The 23,784-nt window shown below is 42.2% G+C and overlaps 1 protein-coding gene and 1 non-coding gene across 2 annotated transcripts; both read right to left on the reverse strand.

Annotated features, from left to right (window-relative positions):
* Positions 1-1,506: 1,506 nt before the first annotated feature.
* On the reverse strand, positions 1,507-23,780 carry thop1 (thimet oligopeptidase 1). Its single transcript, XM_055862024.1, has 14 exons — positions 23,665-23,780; positions 17,107-17,313; positions 16,283-16,431; positions 15,842-15,949; positions 13,356-13,458; positions 12,612-12,769; positions 12,198-12,333; positions 7,324-7,466; positions 3,785-4,011; positions 3,314-3,515; positions 2,738-2,924; positions 2,437-2,565; positions 2,146-2,282; positions 1,507-1,898 (listed from the first exon to the last, which is right to left on the reverse strand). The coding sequence occupies exons 1-14, from the start codon at positions 23,675-23,677 to the stop codon at positions 1,737-1,739; spliced, it is 2,061 nt and encodes a 686-aa protein (XP_055717999.1). The 5' UTR covers positions 23,678-23,780; the 3' UTR covers positions 1,507-1,736.
* Positions 12,942-13,077, reverse strand: LOC129811175 (small nucleolar RNA SNORA16B/SNORA16A family). Its single transcript, XR_008752852.1, has one exon. It is a non-coding gene; the product is annotated as a small nucleolar RNA SNORA16B/SNORA16A family (small nucleolar RNA).
* Positions 23,781-23,784: the final 4 nt, after the last annotated feature.

A 23,784-nucleotide genomic window follows, 5' to 3' on the forward strand; every position in this document is an offset into this window, starting at 1 on the left:
TAGATAATTATTTAAGCATCCAATCCAATTGCCCCTTGTTCCTTGTGCTTCATGTTGCAAAGTGAAATTAGATGGAGATACACAGCTGAACGTTTTTTCCCCTCTCCCGTTGAATCCTATTTGTCATATCCTTGGAGATCAAGCTCTCCAAGACAACCTTTGGCCCTGTTCAAATACTTTCAAATTGCACCCTTCGTTCCTCTTTTCCTTGAGGTAATCACTGGTGTAACACTAGTGGGTAGGTAAAAGCCAAGGTTTTTCTAAATAGCTCTCCCCCACCCAGTCTGATCAGTGATTGCATTGAGGGGAGGAAAGTAGGATGCCCTTTCAAAGTATTGGAGCAGGGCCTTTGTTTACGAATGGTGCCTTCCTGGGACTGGAGGTCCCTTAGGGTAAGGAAAGGAGAAGAGGGAGTTGGCTGTTGCCTTGCAGCTGAGGCTCACCTTTAATGACATGGGGGAGAAGGGGCGAGACTAATAGAGTGTTTTAATATATACAGTCATTGGTTTCAACTTATCAGACTGTAGCATTCACCAAGCACTTTTAGGAGCTGATGGGCTTAATGCCACTAAACAAATCAATTATCATATACCTCCAAAACTGAGCTTTTATTTTATCGTGGGACACTTAAGAATATTCTGCAACAAGGGTAGTTTTGGATTATACTTATGCATAACATTTATTTAATGCTTTATGAAGCTTCTCTGTAATATCCCATTATTTATACTTTATAGAAATAAGATATTTCCGAAAAGCTTTATACAGAAGTATAACCTGGTTATAGTTGCTTGCCTCTCAAACAAGTTAGAGATATTGTATTAATGTACTTAATTTTCAGAATGACTAGGCATTCCAGCTCATTACCCTGACCATACATCATGTTTGTTCCCCAGTACTGTACTACCCTTAAGCTGTTTTGACACTGGCTCCATTTTGCCAAGCGGAATCCTCAGAACACGACAGGAATATCCCTGGAGTTCATTTGATCATCAGGGTATTTAACTACAGAGCTTATAAAGTGAGTCAAGCCTGAGTTTGCCTCTGGCTAGGACTGGCAACAACTGGCAACAACATCTGCGACAATATTCCTGGTAGTGCAAGATAAAACACCTAACAAAACACCTAACAAAATCTTTGTAATACGGGGTTATACTTAATTTGGAATGTACTACTGCTATAGAACCATGAGGACTGCTGTTGTAACAGCTTTCTGGCAGCGAGTGTACTTCAATGCTACAGACTCATTCTCAGGGGAGTTAGTATTATGTCATACTAATGAGACACAGTATTATGCCTTGTTTCACCAGAAAGGATACTGAATCTATATGAGATACTGGCTGCATGCCTCTATATCAGGGCCTTAAACATGCGGCCTAAGAGCCAAATGCGGCCAGCGAGCTGTTTTAATGCGGCCTGTGAACGTCTTAGTATATAATTAACAAAATAAGTTTGAAACCCCTTAAGAGCTACTTATTTTGAGAAAACTGACAGAAGGCAACAAATGGGTCAAGTCAATTCTTTGTTAATGTATTTTGTTCAAACTTACTTGCATACAATAGTTTAAAACATCTCCAAACTAAAAGAAACACAGCACAAAAGGGTGAAATATCATGCATCAATTCTTGTTTTCATTGTTTTTTCTAAAACATGTATGTCCCTTGTGCCCGTGTCCTAAGTGTATGATTGGTTGGGGGGGGGGGGGGGGGGGGCGTTTACACTGAGCTGGTTGTGATTGGTCAACAGGCACATGGAGTGTCTGCCTCCAGCTCTACCGTTAATCCTTTGCTCAGGAGGAAAGCGTCTTGCTTTGGCTCCCTCCCTAGGAAGTTCTTGAGCATAATTTCAGCGTCCTCCGAGCCTCCGGGCTTTAGGATACAGTTTCTGTAGCCCAGCCCCACCTAGAAGAGATGGAAATGTACTTCATCAGCATCAAGCAGATGAACATTGAAGCTGACAACAATGACATTTCCGCCATGGTGAAATCATTTGGAATTCAAAAAGGCCAGTCAGACTACAACACTCCAGTTCAGGCGGTCACTGCTCACGAGCATCAATAACCAATGACGCCTGATACCAACTACTCGATAAGAGCGGATGGTCAAGTGTAAAAACAGCATTGTAAATAACTAGCTCAACTGTGCCAACCTTGGGGTTCATGATGCCCTCCTGCTTGAAGCGGGCGTAGAACATGTCCATGGAGTAGACCTCGCTCCAGAGGTAACCGTAGTACTGGGCGTCATAACCACCTGCCAGGTGGCCAAATGTGGCTGGCATGTTGGTTCCTATGGGCACAATGGCGAAGAAAAAAAGGATTTGTTTTTAAAAAACGGACAATGACTAAAGGAGTTGGCAAGACTGCACAAACAGATCTGGGAACAGGCTACCAAACTATAGCTGTGACAGTGCTATGGCCCATTGGTTGAGGTTGTCTCTGACCTGCGGATGCAGGCACGCCCAGGATCTCCTGGCTCAGCCGGGCGTACTCCTCGGCCGGGTCCAGCCCATTCTTGGTGTGTAAGGCCTGGTCCACTTTGGCCAGGACGATCTGACGCAGGTTAAACAGACCTGCATGGGAGGGATAGGGTTAACACATTAACACACTGAAGCATTTAAACCCAGTAGCTCCTCAGGAGTCGTGTTGGTGACCACTGCCCAATAACCTAAAACACCAGCACTGGTGTAAAAGGTGTTATTAAGCTGGGTGAAAGAGCCAGGATGTTGTTTCATGGTGACCCACCCGTGTTGGCCAAGCGGGACTTCATGAGTTTGTCCAGCAGGTCGTCGGGGATTGGGGCGCCCGTCTTGTAGTGCTTGGACATGCGCTGCAGGGGCTCCTTCTCCCACACCCAGTTCTCCAGCATCTGGGACGGCGCCTCCACAAAGTCCCGCTCCACGTGTGTCCCGCTGAACATGGCAAAGTCCGCCTGGGAGCAGCAGAGGATGAGAGAGACATGCATCTGTTAATCCCCGCATCCTGTGGTATAACTACTGTTAGACATCAAACTGGACAGTAAAGGGGAGGGATATATTTTTTGGTGTTCATATAAGTTTGATGACATTTTCTATACCATATCAAATATAGATTTTATACTGAATGAGGAATGAGTACACTGCCCTCTCAGGTATTAAACCTGGCAAAAAGTCACTGCTTACAAATGTGTTTTAGGTTGATTTTACAGGTATTAAAGGAAATATTAACCATCACACTAAAAATGCCTTTACTCAGTCAAACATTAATTTCAGTGCTTAGGAATTAAACAACAATGTATACTCTATAGTAGCAATGACACCACACACACATATACATACACACCTGAGCGCAGAGCTGGTGCATGACGTGGCCAAACTCGTGGAAGTAGGTTTCCACCTCGTCGTGCTGCAGCAGGGAGGGGGCGTCGGCCGTGGGCTTGCTGAAGTTGGCCACCATGGCCGCCACCGCCATCTGTCGGGTCCCGTCCGACAGCAGACAGCTTGGCTGCAGGCCAAAGCAGGCCGCGTGGCCGTACTTGCCCTCTCTGGGAAGGGTTACACACAATCACCATGACTGGCTAAACATCTTTATTTTATTGTCTCCCCCATAATGTGGAGGAGAAAAGGTGGGCTCTTCTCTGTTTCAATTGCTGGAGACAAATTCAAAGCAATGAAATAAAGACTTTCCCCAAAAAACTATAAAATCCTCATAAAAAAAGATGGTTAAATCAAAACAATCATCATAACTAATTTTATGCGGCCATCTTTAAAATCCTCTGCCCTTTTCAATCTCTTCCGTTTTCCGCCGACTCACCGTGGGAAGAGGTCCAGGTAGAACTGGCCCACCACCGTGCCCGTGGTGCGGTTCTTGACGGAGTAGAGGGTGACGTCGTCGTGCCACACGGGGGCGCCCCCCTCCACCAGGTCAAAGGTGAGGTTCAGCAATTCCTGGTAGATGTCCAGCAGGCCCCGGGTCACAACCTCCATGGGGAAGTACTCCTTCAGCTGGTTCTGGTCCACCGCGTATTGGGTCTCCTCCACCTACAGGGGGGAAGAGCAAAGGACAGATTCAATTCATCACTTCAAAACATTATCCCTTCAGGGGCAAATATAGACCACACAGCCCACAGGGTCATCTAACACCGCAGTGAAAAATACAGAACCAAGATTTTTTTTAAGTGTGTTATATATTTTGAGTAGGGATTGATTGATGCTCAATGTCAAATTTCAATCTTCCTACCATCAAATTCACCTTTCAGCAGCACAATAACCTAAAATACAAGGCCAAGTATACACTGCCGAGATGCTTACCAAGACGACATTGAATGTTCCTGAGTGGTCTAGTTACAGTTTTGACTTAAATTGACTTGTAAATGGCTGTCTAACAATGATCACCAACCAAAGCAACAGCGCTTGAAGAATTTCTAAAAGAATGTGCAAATATTGTACAATCCAGGTGTGCATAGCGACTTACCCAGGAAGACTCAAAGCTGTAAATTGCTGCAAAAAGGTGATTATAACATGTACTGACTCAGGGGTGTGAATGCTTATGTAAATTAGATATTTCTGTATTTCATTTCCAAAAAATCTGCTAAAATAAATGTCATCCATTTTGAATTCAGGCTGCAACGCAACAAAATGTGGAATAAGGGGTATGAATACTTTCTGAAGGCACTGTAAATATCATGGCTGTTTTTATTATTTTTTTTAGATATAGACATATTGTAAATTTGTTTTATTGTAGCGTGACCATCTTACTACAAAAAACTAAACATAATATTAAGCTGCATATTAAATTTGACAAGAGGTAATGAACTGGCCATTGATCAGAACAGCAAATGATAAAACAGGACCATATTTGCAAGACAAGTGGTTCTGAGCTTATGTCAACATTGCACAAATTAGATATGGTCACAGAAATCAGGAAGGCAGAAAGGCTCTAAAGACCTCTATATCTATATGAATGACTCTGTCCAACATAACCTGTTGTTATGTTAAGCACCTACGGACAAAAAAAAGATTTCCCCCCCTCAATGACATACAGTGCATTCCGAAAGTATTCAGACCCCTTGACTTTTTCCACATTTTGTTACGTTACAGCCTTATTCAAAACTGATTAAATAGTGTTTTGCCCCTCATCAACCTACACACCATACCCCATAATGACAAAGCAAAAAAAATGTTTTTAGAAATGTATTAAAACAGAAAAAACAGAAATGTCTTATTTACATACCGTAAGTATTCAGACCCTTTGCTAAGAGACTCAAAATTGAGCTCAGGTGCATCCAGTTTCCCTTGATTATCCTTGAGATGTTTCTACAACTTGATTAGAGTACACCTGTGGTGAAGTCAATTGATTGGACATCATTTAGAAAGGCACACACACCAGTCTATATAAGGTCCCACTGCTGGCAGTGAATGTCAGAACAAAAACCAAGCCATGAGGTTGAAGGAATTGTCCAGAGAGGTCTGAGACAGGATTGTGTCGAGGCACAAATCAGGGGAAGGTACCCAAAAAATTCTGCAGCATTGAAGGTTCCCAAAAACACAGTGGCCTCAATCATTCTTAAATGGAAGAAGTTTGGAACCACCAAGACTCTTCCTAGAGCTGGCCGTCCGGCAAAACTGAGCAATCATGGGAGAAGGGCCTTGGTCAGGGAGGTGGCCACGAAGACGATGGTCATTCTGACAGAGCTCCAGTTCCTCTGTGGAGATGGGAGAACCTTCCAGAAGGACAACCATCTCTGCAGCACTTCACTAGTCAGGCCTTTATGGTAGAGTGGATAGTTGGAAGCCACTCCTCAGTAAAAGGCACATGACAGCCCGCTTGGAGTTTGCCAAAAGGCAACTAAAGGACTCTCAGACCATGAGAAACAAGATTCTCTGGTCTGATGAAACCAAGAATCACATCGAGGAAATCTGGCACCATCCCTACAGTGAAGCATGGTGGTGGCAGCATCATGCTGTGGGGATGTTTTTCAGCATCAGGGACTGGGAGACTAGTCAGGATCGAGGGAAACATGAACGGAGCAAAGTACAGAGAGATCCTTTATTATATGTGTTATTGTTTTTAACCATTGAGGACCACTTTGGAAACAAGTGTTTTAATTAATACTTTCAAGTGATATCCTCTGCGTCCACATTGTACATGTCTGTTACCCAAAATAAATTCAATTCAATCCTTGATGAAATCCTGCTCCAGACTGCTCAGGACGTCAGACTGGGGCGAAGGTTCACCTTCCAACAGGACAATGACCCTAAGCACACAGCCAAGACTACTCTGAATGACCTTGAGTGGCCTAGCCAGAGCCCGGACTTGAACCCGATCAAACATCTGAAAACAGCTGTGCAGCGATGCTCCCGATCCAACCTGACAGATTGAGAGGATCTGCAGAGAAGAATGGGAGAAACACACCAAATACAGGTGTGCCAAGCTTGCAGCGTCAGACCCAAGAAGACTCGAGGCTGTAATCGCTGCCAAAGGGGCTTATACAAAGTACTGAATATAGTGTCTTAATACATATATAAAGATTAAATCAGTTTTACATTTTTTATAAATCTGCAAAAATGTCTAAAAAACTTGTTTTGGCTTTGTTATTATGGGGTTATTGTGTGTAGATTGATGAGGGAAAAAACAAATGTAATCCTTTTTAAAATAAGATTTTTTTTTGGAAAAAAGTCAAGGGGTCTGAATACTTTCCGAAAACATTTTATATTGCTAAAATAAAGCTTTAAAACAAAATACAGGCAAGCACCACATACATTACGACAAGACAAAAAAGCTCACGTGATCAAGCCTAATGGTCTTTTTAAGTATAAAAGCAAAGCTTACTTAAATATAATTTTTTTAAAGCAGCTTGAAAAGGGTAGTGGAATGGGATAATGTCTTAGTGTGGGTTGGGAAGAACGCAATACATGATCTTGCATGCGGTACAAACCACATTATTGTGGGAGCCGCTCTATGAGTATAAATTAGGCTGTTTGAGAAGGTTTTCAACCCTAAGTAACCTGCCTACACATTGTTTGAAGTACAACAGACCAACATACATATAGTTAATGTAGTAGGTGTCAAAGCTGTGTGATGGAAAACCTTGGTAGTGCATGGGTGGAGTAGGCATTGTGGTGCTTGTGAACTTCCTTTCTTTTTTGGGCTTCAGACTGCTTCTCACATAAAACTGTTTTTTGTTGTTAATAAATATAGGCTTTGCACATACTGGTATAGCAATTATGTAATACAACAGCAGAATAACCTTTGCATTCTGCAATCCCCCCCATGCCAATGTATTTATGGGTGTTTAAAAAAATGACTGTCCCCAGAAAAACAGAGCTGCAGACATTTGTCGTTTGGCCTACCTGGGTCATGAAGTAACGTGTGTCCCAGGCATATAACTCGCCCTTGAAGGGCAGGCCCCTCTTCTGGCACTCCTCCTTCTTCAGCGCGAGCATGACCTGGCGCTCCTCCTCCCCCAAGGGCTTCAGCTTACGGGCCAGCTCCTCTGGAGAAAAGGAACATTACCTTATTGTCAAATGTACCCAAAGGAAATGTGTCTTCTGCTTTATCCTAATCCCTCCCAAACACAGAGAGACACACACATTGGAGCAGAGACGTGAGGGGTGGAAACCGTGTGTGTGTGTAAGGTTTTTTGTCTGGATCAAAATGGACTTTGAGTGGCATGGCAGTGTGTGGTCAATGGCAGTCGCCGACTGAACATTTTAGAGGCCCTCTTGGCCGCAGAGACAAAATGTTGCTGTTTTAAAGGAATACTTTGAGATTTTGGCAATGAGGCATTTATCTATTTCCCCAGAGTCAGATGAACACGTGGACACCATTTTTATGTCTCTGCATGCAGTTTGAGGCATTGATATGAGTCAAACATTTATTCTAGTGTCAAAATTGACTACAAACTGTAAGTAGGATAACTGGTCATAAAGTCTCATCCAAAACAGAGTTTTGTAAGAGCGTTCGTCACAACTTACTTGAGGGTTGGGTATGAATTACTTACATGCCCACTTTTGCCAATGATGCCCAATTGCCCAGAGACAATGCGTTGTGGTCAGCCCCCAGCTGCCATGTGGGGTTAGTGGACAATTTTGTCAAGTCTTTATATGGGTGCAACGCACGCACATTTCGCTCAACAAATAGGAGTGAAAATGGGCTTCCATAAAGTTGGTGCAAACTTTCAATGCATTTCAACAATATTGCCAGATGGCCAGGAATGGATTATATCTGTTGTAGAGTATGCTAGCTAAGTACAAGATAGCGGGTACTACCTAGCTAGTAGCTACCTTTGGCTATACAACATAATGCTAGCGAGCCAGTGTTAATTTGCTAAATTGTAATTACTTCGCTACTATGGCCTATTTATTGCCTTTCCTCCTCACGCCATTTGCACACACTGTATATAGACTTTTCTATTGTGTTATTGACTGTACGTTTGTTTATTCCATGTGTAACTCTGTTGTTGTTGTTTGTGTCACACTGCTTTGCTTTATCTTGTCCAGGTCGCAGTTGTAAATGAGAACTTGTTCTCAACTAGCCTACCTGGTTAAATAAAGGTGAAATACATGTTTTTTTCAAGGCTAGCTATGATACCACAGATGAAAGGATACTGTAGCTTGCTAAATACACCAAGCTAACATGTAATATGATGTAGCATGTCACGTTAGCTAGCTACCTTGCTAGCAATAGCTAACTTAATTTCCATTTAGGGTCAATGCAGGGCAGGCATTGGATACTAGCTTTCTAGCTAATCATATGACGTAGCCAGCTTGCTTTCAATAATGTTGACTCGAACTGGCTCACTAACTAGCCAATTAATTTATACTCTGACAAAGATATTGATAGTGCCTTCAGAAAGTATTTATACCCCTTGTCTTATTTCACATTTTGTTGCGCTACAGCCCAAATTATTTTCTCACCCATCTAAACACAACACCCCATAATGACAAAGCGAAAACATGTTTAGATTTTTTTTGAAAATGTATTGAAAATGAAATACAAAAATCTGTTTAATTTTTTTCCCCCCCTCATCAATCTACACACCATACCCGATAATGACAAAGCAAAAAAATTACATAAATAATTTACAATCCTGAGTCAATACTTTTGTAGAAGCACCTTTAGTAGAGATTACAGCTGTGAGTCTTTCTAGGTAAGAGCTTTAGACACCTGGATTGTGCAACATTTGCCCATTCTTTTTTTAAGCTCTGTCAAATTGGTTTTTGATCATTGCTAGCCAACCATTCTCAGCTCTTGCCATATTTTGCAAGTAGATTTAAGTCAAAACTGTAACTTGGCCACTCCGGAACATTCACTGTCTTCTTGGTAAGCAACTCCAGTGTAGATATGGCCTTGTGTTTTAGGTTATTGTCCTGCAGAAAAGGTGAATTAATCTCCAAGTGTCTGATGGAAAGCAGACAACCAGGTTTTCCTCTAGGATGTTGCCTGTACTTAGCTCCATTGCGTTTCTTTTTTATCCTGAAAAACTCCCCAGTCCTTAATGATTACAAGCATACCCATAACATGAGTGTAGAGTTATACTCCACACACAATGTATTTGTATTTGCTAGGTACACTATATATAAATACACAAAAGTATGTGGACACCCCTTCAAATTAGACGATTTGGCTATTTCAGCTACACCTGTTGCTGCCAGGTGTGTAAAATTGAGCACACAACCATGCGATCTCCATAGACAAACATTGGCAGAAGAATGGCCTTACTGAAGAGCTGAGTGACTTGCAACATAGCAGTGTCATAGGATGCCACCTTTCCAACAAGTCCATTCATCAAATTTCTGCCCTGCTAGAGCTGCCCAAGGTCAACTGTAAGTGCTGTTATTGTGAAGTGGAAATGTTTAGGAGCAACAACGGCTCAGCTGCTAAGTGGTGGGCCACACAAACTAAAAGAACAGGACCACAGAGTGCTGAAGCTTGTAAAAAATAGTATCTCCTCGATTGCAACACTCACTACAGAGTTCCAAACAACGTCAACACTAACTGTTCGTCGGAAGCTTCATGAAATGGGTTTCCATGGCCGAGCAGCAGCTGAAGGCACACAAGTCTAAGATCAACATGCGCAATGCCAATCGCCGGCTGAAGTGGTGTAAAGCTTGCCGCCATTAGACTCTGGAGCAGTGGAAACGCGTTCTCTGGAGTGAAGAATCATACTTCACCATCTGACAGTCCGACAGTCTAATATGAGTTTGACAGATGCCAGGAGAACTCTACCTGCCCCAATGCATAGTACCAACTGTAAAGTTTGGTAGAGAATAAATAATGGTCTGGGGGTGTTTTTTATGGTTCAGGCTAGGCCCCTTAGTGCCAATGAAGGGAAATCTTAAAGCTACATCTTACAATGACATTCTAGACTATACTGTGCTCCCAAAACTGTTGCCACAAAGTTGGAAAGGCCCTTTCCTGTTTCAGCATGACAATGCCCATGTGCACAAAGTGAGCTCTATACAAAAATGGTTGTTCGAGATCGGTCCGAAAGAACTTGACTTGCCTGCACAGAGCCCTGACCTCAACCCCATTCGGATGAATTGGAACGCCGACTGCGAGCCAGGTCTAATTGCCCAACATCAGTGCCCGACCTCACTAATGCTCTTATGGCTGAATGGAAGCGAGGCACCGCAGCAATGTTACATCTAGTGGAAAGCCATCCCAGAAGAGTGGTGGCTGTTATAGCAGCAAAGGAGGGGGAACAACTCCATATTAATGCCCATGATTTTGTTAATGAGATGTTCGACAAGCAGGTGTCCACATACTTTGGCCATGTAGTGTATGTGTAGGCATACTGTCTTTATAAGTTACATCAATATGATATCCACAGCATAAAAAGTTGTGTCTAACACAAACATTTTTTTTTTTTTATAAAATGTATCTACACTCAAGCTGGGCGATGTTTCCACGTGTCCACACATGTAGCCTAGGGATATTAGTCATTCTGGGAATTGTCCCCCGGGAAAGATCTAACAGTGGACATAAGGAAAATAGAGGCGAGACAAAACTAGTCAGTTATAGAATATTGTGTTGTAGGACAGCTGAGCTGACTCCGGACCGGTCATTCAACTCGCAGTTGATACTAATTCCATGGTAACACGTCTTTACATGGCGCGATGAAAATAAGTTGCAAGCTACTTTTGTTGCAAGGTGTTGTAGAACTAGTGCCTTATGAAACACATTCCGGGCACTGGCTCTTGCTATCAACGCAATAACTGATTTGACAGAGAAATCAGCTAGATAGCTGCAGCTGGCTAGCATATCCCCAAGCTATGCTAGCTGCTGTCAGCTTGGGTAAACACAAGGTCAGTGAAGGCTTTAGCCAACACATAGAACTGAATTAGCAGACCATCTTGAGATGGCGAGTCAGTCAGGAGGAGAGAAGTCCTCATCTTCAAATGAAATGAAATGGCAAAGACACACATCAAACCACGCCCCCAAGGCAACTCTAGATTGGCTTCAGTCATGGCCGCTAAAATCAGGAAATGGCCGCCAAATCAGGAAGCTCAGTTGCTTTTAAAGCTAATTCCCTGCAATTCTACACATTTTGCCATGGGGCTGATAGAATATATTGCCGTTTTAAAGCTAATTTCCTGCAATTCTACACTTTTTGCCATGGCTTAGGCTGTGTTCTTATGCTATCAGAGTGACTCAAACATAACAAAAACAATGGGGGCCATGCCATGACAAAAATACCCCTGAATGCACCATTTTGCTGATTGATAGTTCTCAAAGATGATCTTATTTAAAAAAAATAATAATAATAGGTCTATTATCTTTTCTACATACTTTATACATGGTTTACACTGAAAACGTTTTTCCATCCTGAAAATTATGAAACATTTAAATAAAAGAAAACACTTAGGATGGCTGGCCCAATACTTTTCTATGCAGAAAAAAATGTGTGCGTGAACTGCTGTCATTCCATATTTGCAATGTGAACCATTTTGTGTTGTAGCAGTTGTGTTTGTTAATGCATCGTTGAATGTGAGCAATGCCCTTAATAAAATACAATATGACAACAATACTTTTACTAAAATGGAACAGGGTGATTACAGCCAGGGGGGTGAGGGCAGTATAGTGAAGCAGCTGAAGCACTATATTGTTTCTGATACAACTGACAGCAGCCTCTGCAGCTAAGAATAGTTAAATATACACTGGTCAGTTGGAAATGGAACAACCTTTCAGATAGTTGTACCCCATCTTGATTAGTAACACCCACCTAGGAAACCAGCCACCTTCTTGCCAGACTTGGCCATGTTCATCTCCAGGACAAAGTCAGCGTGGGTAGTGAAGCCCAGCAGGGAGCTCTTTTGGGCTCTCAACTGCACTAGCTCCTTCAGGATGACAGAGTTCTTCTACACCAGGGGAAAAGACAGAGGGTGAGAGCTGAAATTCATTCCAGGGGACCATTTAAAAGTAACTTTACACGTTATCCTTGGTCCTTGGTGCTCAGAGAAAAAAAAACGGTCTTTGTTGTCTATTATCAATTTTGGCAGACATAAACATAAACGTTCATTTCGGGCAGCAGTTAGACTTTCTTCGAGTTTCTCAGGGACTCAGCGATTTTCTCTGGTCAACGCTCTCCCAGTACAGGATAGTATCTCGGTCTCACACAAAACAGACAACGGCTCACCTCTTTGCACCGAGAGTTGAAGGCCTCCTCCAGCTTCTTGCGGGTCTCGGGGATGAAGCACTTCTTCATGGTGGGGAAGTAGTGGGGGTACTTGAGGGTGATTTTCAGTTTGTCCCCATCCTTCTCCAGCGAGCTCAGGAAGTCCTCAGGGAGACCGCCTAAAGTGCATTGTCAGACATGTCAGAAGTCCTACCTATGGATTTACTTACAATGTTAGTGATTTTTGATTCTTATTTTTTTAAGCAATCAAATTAGAAACCTGAAAGTTTCTTTCATAGATCTTTCATATAGCTAAGAATGAAACATTGAAATTCTACAACAGTTTCCATTAAGTGTCCTTCCCCTTAATGTTGCGGAATCAGTTAAGGTCGAACAACACAGCAACTGTGGTAGGAAGTTAGTTTTTTTGCATCCTTTTGATCGTGACTGCTACAAGAGAACAGGGACGGGTTCGATAGGTGCCTGGGAGCTTATAGTTTGTAAAGAGCCAGGTTGGGATGAATTTCACTTTGGTTACTTCAGTTCACTTTGACTCAATTCAGTAGATAGCATAATGAAATTCCAATTCAGAGGGTCATTATTTTTAAATGAAGATATTTTAACAAATTGGAATTGATACCAGTACTATTAAGTAATATTTAGTTACTATTAGTGGATAGTACACATTATTTCTATGAGCAAAAGTCCAACAACAGAAATGGGGTCTCAGAACAGAACCGTTAGCCCGCGTGACCATGGTCTCACCTAGCTCCTCTCTGGTGAAAGCCAGACTAGTGGTGTCTTCGTTCAGGTGCTTGTTGAAGTCAATGCACAGGTTGCTCAGCTTCTTCTTGATCCTCTTGACTTCCTGTTTGGATTAGATAGGTAAAGTCAATAAGTTGACAACAATGAACCCACTGTAGATCAGAGTATGACACGAGTCATTCCACCTCAAAAAGAACAAGAAAGAAGATTGACACCCACCATCTCAGATAGTTCTGAAATCATTTGTTAGGAACAGATAAGATTAGCATTCCTGAAACATTATTTTGTTTTCAGATTATTTGAACTGTGAGAAATCAAGCTAAATCGACTGCACCCAAAATTGGCCATTTAAATTTATAGGATTCATAGACTATTCAATAAATATAGTATATGAAACCTCTTAATGATTAAGACGTAATCCAAAACCCAGGGACCACCCCAAAGGCAAGTATACAGTATTAATTCTGTATGTTTGACAAGTAGTATGAAGCTGCGGCTTAGAGTATTCTTTATTCATTCTACGTAATGTATTCAGTGAATTTTCCCCCGCTGTTCAGAAAAATGAGCCATTGAAGTCACTTGCACCCCCCCATAAAATAGTGAAAATACCAGATATTTCCCAGTAGATGCCGCTGTTCCTGCTGTTACTGCCACACTTTTATCCATGTTGCTGGTCTCTTGTGTTTCTTAAATGGATCACAAAAATGCTTGTGCATCTTTGGGTAGACAATCAATAGTTTTTGCTCATGATGAAAATAAATAGTGTGGTCATCCTCACAAACCAAGGCAGTCCTCAATGAAAGCAATTCAGTTTGTCTCTTAGCAACCCAACACCTCTCAAATAATCCAACAAATGGCAGCTCTCTGAGAGGGTTATCCCTATGGTGCAATTCTCATATGAAGACTTTTCCTAAGTCCAAAAATGTGATGGAGAAATGGGCTAGTTACTAAAATGTTGTGACATCCCTAATAAAATAATACAATTATAAACAATTACATAGCTGTCTTTTGTTTTTCAATAAAAACGGTTAGAAAACATTTCTATGTTGTTTGATTAGTGACATTTACCATTAAACCTAAATCAATACCATTACAAAACAATATACAGTGTGTATTTAGGACTTTTACAATTAGAGACCATAACATTGAAACCATTAGAACTGCTGTTAGTTTGCTTGTTCACCAGGAATGGTGAATCCAGACATTTTTGGAAGGGAATAAACTAAACATACATTGGCCGTTTCCTGGACACAGGTTAAGCCTAAGAGAAGGACAGTTTGTGTGTGTTTGAATTGCTTTCATTGAGGACTGGCTTGAATTGTATGGATGACCACACCTTTTATTTTCATCATTGGCAAAAGCTATTGGTTTTCTACCCAAATTTGCAAAATGGGCCCATTTAATAAACACAAGAAATCAGCTAAATGGATAAAAAGGTGTGGCAGTAACAGCAGGAACAGCTGCATCCATGGTCAAAAGTGGTACTGTCACATTCATTTATGTGGGAAAAATGCAAGACTTCAAAATGGCTAATTTCTCTGAACAGGGGGAAAAAAACATCCCCAACTTCCCTGAGAATACATTATAGTATGAATAAACAATACTCCAAGCCGCAGTTTCATACCTCCTGTGTACTACCATACACCTTGTTGGGGGGGGGGGGGGGGTGTTCCGCAGGTGGCTTTTGACCATTTATTTGGATTCCTCGTGTCACTGTTAACCCCTTAAGGTTGATGTCCACGCCCCAAGGTAATCTAAATAGCATAATACAAAAATACCCATAAAAGTCTGTCAGTTTAAGAGATATCAGGTTGTTCTGCATCGGATGCATCTCAATCCACAGCATCCGCCTATATCGCACTTCCGCATCTGTAGTGAAAGGTGACAGAGCTAGAGCAGTGTTTGTCAGACCATGAGACATCCCGAAAATCGGTCGTCACAAAATCGTCTGTAGAGTCTGGACGGTTTGGCCTGCAAACTATTATGACCCCTCTATGGAAAGATGACTCTCACAAACACAATGGTGTTCTCTGTTTTGCTCTATGACCTCCACAAGTCAGTACAGCCAATCTGCCTACTTCTGTCTGTAGGGTCCGAACACTCTAGGCCGCACAAGTCTTATCTGAAGGTCAGCTGGTACCAGTTGGGGAAAAATTATGGAAGTATATATGGAGACTGTTTAGGGCCAAAAATGAGTTAAACACATAAATAATTATTTTAAATATTTTTGTGGATACTTCAAGGAGTCTTAAAATTCTAAATCAAACAGCTAACTGACCCTTGGTATGACCTTAAAAAGTGGTGTTGTCCAAATTGGATGTTGGGTATTATATTTAATGAATATTATATGAATCCTATGAATTGAAAAGGCCAATTTGGGTTAATTTCTCAGAGATACCATTTGAAATGAAATGATCCACTTGGAATTGAGCGTGGCCGTGATATCCATCAAGGTCACTTCCTTTGAAAACGGTAAAGTCTCTTACATCCTGTGTTTCTTTGGGCAGGTGGAGGCCATTCCTTTGACCCAGCTTGATCAGCCTCTCCATGTACCTCTTGGATTCCCGAGTAAGCGTGTCATCGTCAACCTTCCGCTGTGAGAGGTTAAAAGCAGAACTCAACCAATGAGAATGATACTCCATGCAACCTTTACGTAGCCAAAGGATAATTCTGAAGACAACATGAGGCAATAGCATGTAAAAACATACAGGCTATAGAGATCTTCCTATGTACAGCTCAAAGTGGATCACCTTTTCCTCTCCTTTATTAGTACTGCTATAATAAAGTGGGAAGATGAAAGCACATCCACTGTGTGCATTTTCAGATCAGTGTAGATGAGGAATAAGGAGATGAGGAGGAAGCAACTACAGACATCTTTTATCTATGGGCTATTGGGACCTTCCGTATTGATCTCCTATGGCCCTCACCTCCAGTGCCACGATCCTCTGGTAGACGTCCTCCCTCATGCTCATCTCCACATCAAACTCCGACAGCTTCTTGTCGGCGTCGGTGCTCGCCGTGCGCACGTCCTTGGAGGAGGACACATGCTGGGGGAAGTCCAGCATGTTGCGCTCAACTGGAAAAACAGGTCAAAATGTAAAAGTGAGCAGGTATTATGAGTGTCATTTTCATTGTAAGTAATGCTATGTATCATGACTATCATATATCGTGCTTTTTCAGTGCTCAAAGTGCTTTCATACTGAAATATGGGGGGGACTCAATCCATTACCAATGTGTAGCACGCACCCACAGTTTATAAAACCAGTCTAAACTGATTTTCACACCTGACCATTGTCAGCTTGAAACATATGTTTTGGAGATTGTGCATAGTGATGAAACAGTCGTAACAAAAATAATTATGTATAATAATTATTATGCCTAAAATTATGAAAAGCAGTAAAGCGATGATAAAAACAAGCTCTTTTGGATTAGATCATTTGCTGCCTTGAGTCTATAAAAGGCTACACCTGACTGATTTAACATGTACAGTCCAGTGTCCACTGCCTATTGTAGGGAGCATAGGCTTGTCAGCTAGTTTTTATGTAAAAAGTGCTGATTTGTCTATACCATTGCATACCTCTTTCGTGCCAACTCAGACATTTTCCCAATCGCTTTCAAGGCCAGTGGAGTAGATGCTAGTTGTGGTTGCTATGGACTGAACCGCTAGACATCATAACCTATGCATTTCAATCCACTGTGGTCATACAGGAAAGGGGTTGAAGAAATGATGCTATTTTGGAGTCCCACCCACCTGTGTACTCCACCTCCACATCAGCGAGAGCCTTCAGGGTGTTCTCATAGGAAACACTGGCCAGGTCCAGGGCCCCGACACAGTCATATACCTTTTTGGTCTTAGCAATAACCTCATCTGAGAGCTGATTGATTTGCTCTGGGGTCAGGTCCCAGCGCATGCGGTTGTCAGCACAGACTGTCGCACCATCACCAGATGCCAACTCTTCTGTTGGGTGAAAGAAAGGTTGGTCATGAGTTGGATGGTTCTTCTTGGAAAAGGCCTACTTCTAGTGTATGAGGAAAAGAGGTCGACCGATTAATCGGAATGGCCGATTAACTAGGGCCGATTTCAAGTTTTCATAACAATCGGAAATCGGTATTTTTGGACACCGATTTGGCCGCTTAGATTATTTTTTTACGCCTTTATTTAATCTTTATTTAACTAGGCAAGTCAGTTAAGAACACATTCTTATTTTCAATGACGGCCTAGGAACGGTGGGGTAACTGCCTTGTTCAGGGGCAGAACGACAGATTTTTACCTTGTCAGCTCGGGGGATTCCATCTTGCAACCTTACAGTTAACTAGTCCAACGCTCTAACCACCTGATTACATTGCACTCCAAGAGGAGCCTGCCTGTTACGCGAATGCAGTAGAAGCCAAGATAAGTTGCTAGCTGGCATTAAACTTATCTTTATAAAAAACAATCAATCAATCATAATCACTAGTTAACTACACATGGTTGATGATATTACTAGTTTATCTAGCGTGTCCTGCGTTGCATATAATCGATGCGGTGCGTATCGTTGCTCCAATGTGTACCTAACCATAAACATCAATGCCTTTCTTAAAATCAATACACAAAAGTATATATTTTTAAACCTGCATATTAGCTAAAAGAAATCCAGGTTAGCAGGCAATATTAACCAGGTGAAATTGTGTCACTTCTCTTGCGTTCATTGCGCGCAGAGTCAGTGTATATGCAACAGTTTGGGCCGCCTAATTTGCCAGAATTTTACGTAATTATGACATAACATTGAAGGTTGTGCAATATAACAGGAATATTTAGACTTATGGATGCCACCCGGTTCCGTATTTCACTGAAAGAATAAACGTTTTGTTTTCAAGATGAGTTTCCGGATTCGACCATATTAATGACCTAAGGCTCGTATTTCTGTGTGTTATTATGTTATAATTAAGTCTATGATTTGATAGAGCAGTCTGACTGAGCGATGGTAGGCACCAGCAGGCTCGTAAGCATTCATTCAAACAGCAATTCCGTGCGTTTGCCAGCAGCTCTTCGCAATGCTTCAAGCATTGCGCTGTTTATGACTTCAAGCCTATCAACTCCCAAGATTAGGCTGGTGTAACCGGTGTGAAATGGCTAGCTAGTTAGCGGGGTGCGCGCTAATAGCGTTTCAAACGTCACTCGCGCTGAGACTTGGAGTAGTTGTTCCCCTTGCTCTGCATGGGTAACGCTGCTTCGAGGGTGGCTGTTGTCGATGTGTTCCTGGTTCGAGCCCAGGTAGGAGCGAGGAGAGGGATGGAAGCTATACTGTTACACTGGCAATACTAAAGTGCCTATAAGAACATCCAATAGCCAAAAGTTAATGAAATACAAATGGTAGAGAGAGAAAAAGTCCTATAATTCCTATAATAACTACAACCTAAAACTTCTTGCCTGGGAATATTGAAGACTCATGTTAAAAGGAACCACCAGCTTTCATATGTTCTCATGTTCTGAGCAAGGAACTTAAACGTTAGCTTTCTTACATGGCACATATTGCACTTTTACTTTCTTCTCCAACACTTTTTTTTTGCATTATTTAAACCAAATTGAACATGTTTTATTATTTATTTGAGGCTAAAAATGGATTTTATTGATGAATTATATTAAGTTAAAATAAGTGTTCATTCAGTATTGTTGTAATTGTCATTATTACAAATACGTTTTTTAAATTATTATTATTTTAAAATCGGCGTCAGCCTTTTTTGCCTTCCAATAACGGTATCGGCGTTGAAAAATCATAATCGGTCAACCTCTATTGAGGAAATGTTTTGTTTCACTATGCAGGGGATGATTCATGGCATGAACTAAGTATAGTTTCAGTATTGTTCAAGTGATTTGAAGATACTGTGGCAGGTGTACTATCAGATGTATAGTCGTGGCCAAAAGTTGAGAATGACACAAATATTAATTTTCACAAAGTTTGCTGCTTCAGTGTCAAAGGCTTTTATTGACAATTACATGAAGTTGATGCAAAGAGTCAATATTTGCTGTTTTGACCCTTCTTTTTCAAGACCTCTGCAATCCTCCCTGGCATGCTGTCAATTAACTTCTGGTTCACATCCTGACTGATGGCAGCCCATTCTTGCATAATCAATGCTTGGAGTTTGTCAGAATTTGTGGGTTTTTGTTTGTCCACCCGCCTCTTGAGGATTGATCACAAGTTCTCAATGGGATTAAGGTCTGGGGAGTTTCCTGGCCATGGACCCAAAATATCGATGTTTTGTTCCCCGAGCCACTTGTTATCACTTTTGCCTTATGGCAAGGTGCTCCATCATGCTGGAAAAGGCATTGTTCGTCACCAAACTGTTCCTGGATGGTTGGGAGAAGTTGCTCTCAGGGGATGTGTTGGTACCATTCTTTATTCATGGCTGTGTTCTTAGGCAAAATTGTGAGTGAGCCCACTCCCTTGGCTGAGAAGCAATCCCACACATGAACAGTCTCAGGATGCTTTTCTGTTGGCATGACACAGGACTGATGGTAGCGCTCATCTTGTCTTCTCCGGACAAGATTTTTTCCGGATGCCCCAAACAATTGGAAAGAGGATTCATCAGAGAAAAGGACTTTACCCCAGTCCTCAGCAGTCCAATCCCTGTACCTTTTGCAGAATATCAGTCTGTCCCTGATGTTTTTCCTGGAGAGAAGTGGCTTCTTTGCTGCCTTTCTTGACATCAGGCCATCCTCCAAAAGTCTTCGCCTCACTGTGCGTGCAGATGCACTCACACCTGCCTGCAGCCATTCCTGAGCAAGCTCTGTACTGGTGGTGCCCCGATCCCGCAGCTGAATCAACTGTAGGAGACGGTCCTGGCACTTGCTGGACTTTCTTGGGCGCCCTGAAGCCTTCTTCACAACAATTGAACCGCTCTCCTTGAAGTTCTTGATGATCCGATAAATGGTTGATTTTGGTGCAATCTTACTGGCAGCAATATCCTTGACTGTGAAGCCCTTTTTGTGCAAAGCAATGATGATGGCATGTTTCCTTGCAGGTAACCATGGTTGACAGAGGAAGACATTGATTTCAAGCACCACCCTCTTTTTGAAGCTTGCAGTCTGTTATTCGAACTCAATCAGCATGACAGAGTGATCTCCAGCCTTGTCCTCGTCAACACTCACACCTGTGTTTACGAGAGAATCACTGACATGATGTCAGCTGGACCTTTTGTGGCAGGGCTGAAATGCAGTGGAAATGTTTTGGGGGGATTCAGTTCATTTGCATGGCAAAGAGGGACTTTGTAATTAATTGCAATTCATCTGATCACTCTTCATAACATTCTGGAGTATATGCAAATTGCCATCATACAAACTGAGGCAGCAGACTTTGTGAAAATTAATATTTGTGTAATTCTCAAAACTTTTGGCCACGACTGTACAGAGTAGCTGTCAGTTGAAATTCTGTGTTACCTGTTGGCTAATTATATTCTGTTGCATCCTGTGGTGGATTCAAGGACGTCCCAGGGACTCATCTGGACTAAGTTAAATGGTGAGTTCTCACTCTGTTGTTCGAACAACCTCTTTGGTACAGCCTCTCCCATAGGTCGTTTGGCGACCCGTTACGAAAACAGAAGAGAACGTTGGGTTATGGATGTAACCTCGGTTCTCTGAGTAGAGTAACAGGTCACCAAGCTTTCATGTCGTTCCTCCACGACTGAAGTAATGGACAGTGTGTCACACCACTCCTTTTATAGTAACAGGTCCCGTGGGTACAGTAAGGGTGTGGCGTGACTGTAAACATCTTTGATATTAAGCATCTCAAACACATCGCGTGAAGCGGAAGGAGTTCCCATAGGTCATCAGGCGACCCGTTACTCTACTCAGAGAACCAAGGTTACATCCGTAACCCAAAGTTTTGTACCACTGATTTTGTCACAAGTGGCTGAGATGTGCAGGACTTAAAACGTAGAGTTAATGAAATGGCCCAGGAAAATTTGAGGCAGTCTATAAAAGTTGCTGGCCACAACAATAAATGGATTTGACAGTCAAACTATCACTTAAAGATGCACTATGCAGAAATCTCTCTGCCATTTCCTGGTTGTTCAAATTCTAATAGTTTGCCTGATTTCAGATTGTGATAAAACAAGCTAGTGTAGAGAAAGAATGTACCATCTAAACCACTGTAAAATATACACTGCTCAAAAAAAATAAGGGAACACTTAAACAACACAATGTAACTCCAAGTCAATCACACTTCTGTGAAATCAAACTGTCCACTTAGGAAGCAACACAGATTGACAATAAATTTCACATGCTGTTGTGCAAATGGAATAGACAAAAGGAGGAAATTATAGGCAATTAGCAAGATACCCCCAAAAAAGAAGTGATTCTGCAGGTGGTGACCACAGACCACTTCTCAGTTCCTATGCTTCCTGGCTGATGTTTTGGTCACTTTTGAATGCTGGCGGTGCTCTCTGGTCTGATGAAACCAAGATTGAACCTTTTGGCCTGAATGCCAAGCGTCATGTCTGGAGGAAACCTGGCACCATCCCTACGGTGAAGCATGGTGGTGGCAGCATCATGCTGTGGAGATGTTTTTCAGCGGCAGGGACTGGGAGACCAGTCAGGATTGAGGGAAAGATGAACAGAGCAAAGTACAGAGAGATTCTTGATGAAAACCTGCTCAGGACCTCAGACTGGGACGAAGGTTCATCTTCCAACAGGACAACAACCATAAGCACACAGCCAAGACAATGTAGGAGTGGCTTCGGGACAAGTTTTTGAATGTCCTTGAGTGGCCCAGCCAGAGTCTGACTTGAACCCGATCAAACATCTCTGGAGAGACCTGAAAATAGCTGTGCAAATACGCTTCCCGTTCAACCTGACGGAGCTTGAGAGGATCTGCAGAGAAGGATGTGAGAAACTCCCCAAATGGTGTATTGTGTGTAGATTGAGGTAAAAAAAAAAAAAAACGATTTAAATCAATTTTAGATCAAGGCTAAGGTAACAAAATGTGGAATAAGTCAAGGGGTCTGAATACTTTCTGAAGGCACTGTAAGTGATTCATTGCCACTTGTCAAAACGAGTTTTTAGTGCTTGTGCCGATTATAAGGGTCTTGACAAATAATAGTGTAACGACCATGGGTTTATAAGTGCGGAAATCGACTCTGCCGCTCGAGCATGCTTTTGCGGCACAGTCGATAGCGCGCCGGACCTAGGTGCTAGGAGGTCGAGGGTTCGAGACCTGCTCCCTGCTTGGTGTCAGAATTGATCGGACCTCGCATCCACGACAGTGCGTGTGCTTGGCCGGTGAGCGCGTTCCTGTAAGACGTAAAGTCGCAAGCTAGCGCCAGGACGCGCTCTTTGAAAGGAGGGAGTAGTGTAACGACCCTGGGTTTATAAGCCCGGAAATCGACTCTGCATGCTTTGAGCATGCTTTTGCGGCACAGTCGATAGCGCGCCGGACCTCGAGCTAGGAGGTCGAGGGTTCGAGACCTGCTCCCTGCTGTTTCATTACAATACGATTGTTGCACATGTATGAGTAGATAAGCATAACATTTGCTATGTTTTCATTATAATCACGAACTGTTTCTGCATATTGGTTAGGACGCCGTTAACTGTGTTTTGACATTGGGCTATTTATCAAAATGTCTTGTCAACAGGAAGCAGCAACGGAATAATTTTGTTTCTTTCTTGTCTTAGTCATATAAAATAGAACTTTCAACATTAATTTCCAATGGTAACGGCAACTCCAAAACGGCAACTATTTTGATGATATACCAGAAATCACCAAAAAGGGTTTGCCCTGCCTTCTAATGGCACATATAATTAAACATAATTTTCACGCAGTTCCTCGGGAGGTCAGTTCCTCTCTGCTTATCCCATGTCAAAATAAAAGTCCCCCACAGCACAAGTGCTTGCTTTTTTGTGCAGGTATAGCGCACGTTCAGGACTTTTATTTTGACAGTGAGCGGGAAAGGAAGTGTGTCTACAACAGACCCACGTTTGGAAAGTCTGATTTATGTTTTATTAGACGTTTATGTCAATCCCCCCGGCCCCGCATAAGAACCAACCCTATGAACAATCGGCAAAGTTGAACTTTACTTGTATTTGACGTCTGCCTTCTGGCGGACTATTCCGTTATTGTGTAAGCTAATTCCTAGTAAAACTAGTGTGTAACGTTTAATACTAGCTAACGTTGCTGAAAAGCAGGTAGCTAACGTTACTAGCTAGGTAGCATTCAGAAAACCAGAACGCGTTAGAAAGCCAAGCACAGACGTATTAATATGTATACCTTTGAGTTTGTATTCATTTGGCAATGAAGTGTTAGGAAAGACTAACATGGATGCATTTCGTACTCACCTGTCGGTGCCATCTTTCAGAAAACCAAGTAGTAACGTTTTCAGAGCGCTTTGCAGTCTGTGTTTGCCGATAAAGCGACTGTAGTGCGGGCATGCTTCATCTACGCAGTTATGACGTCTA

The sequence above is a fragment of the Salvelinus fontinalis genome, chromosome 14, assembly GCF_029448725.1.
Source record: "Salvelinus fontinalis isolate EN_2023a chromosome 14, ASM2944872v1, whole genome shotgun sequence".
Taxonomy (NCBI): Eukaryota; Metazoa; Chordata; class Actinopteri; order Salmoniformes; family Salmonidae; genus Salvelinus; species Salvelinus fontinalis.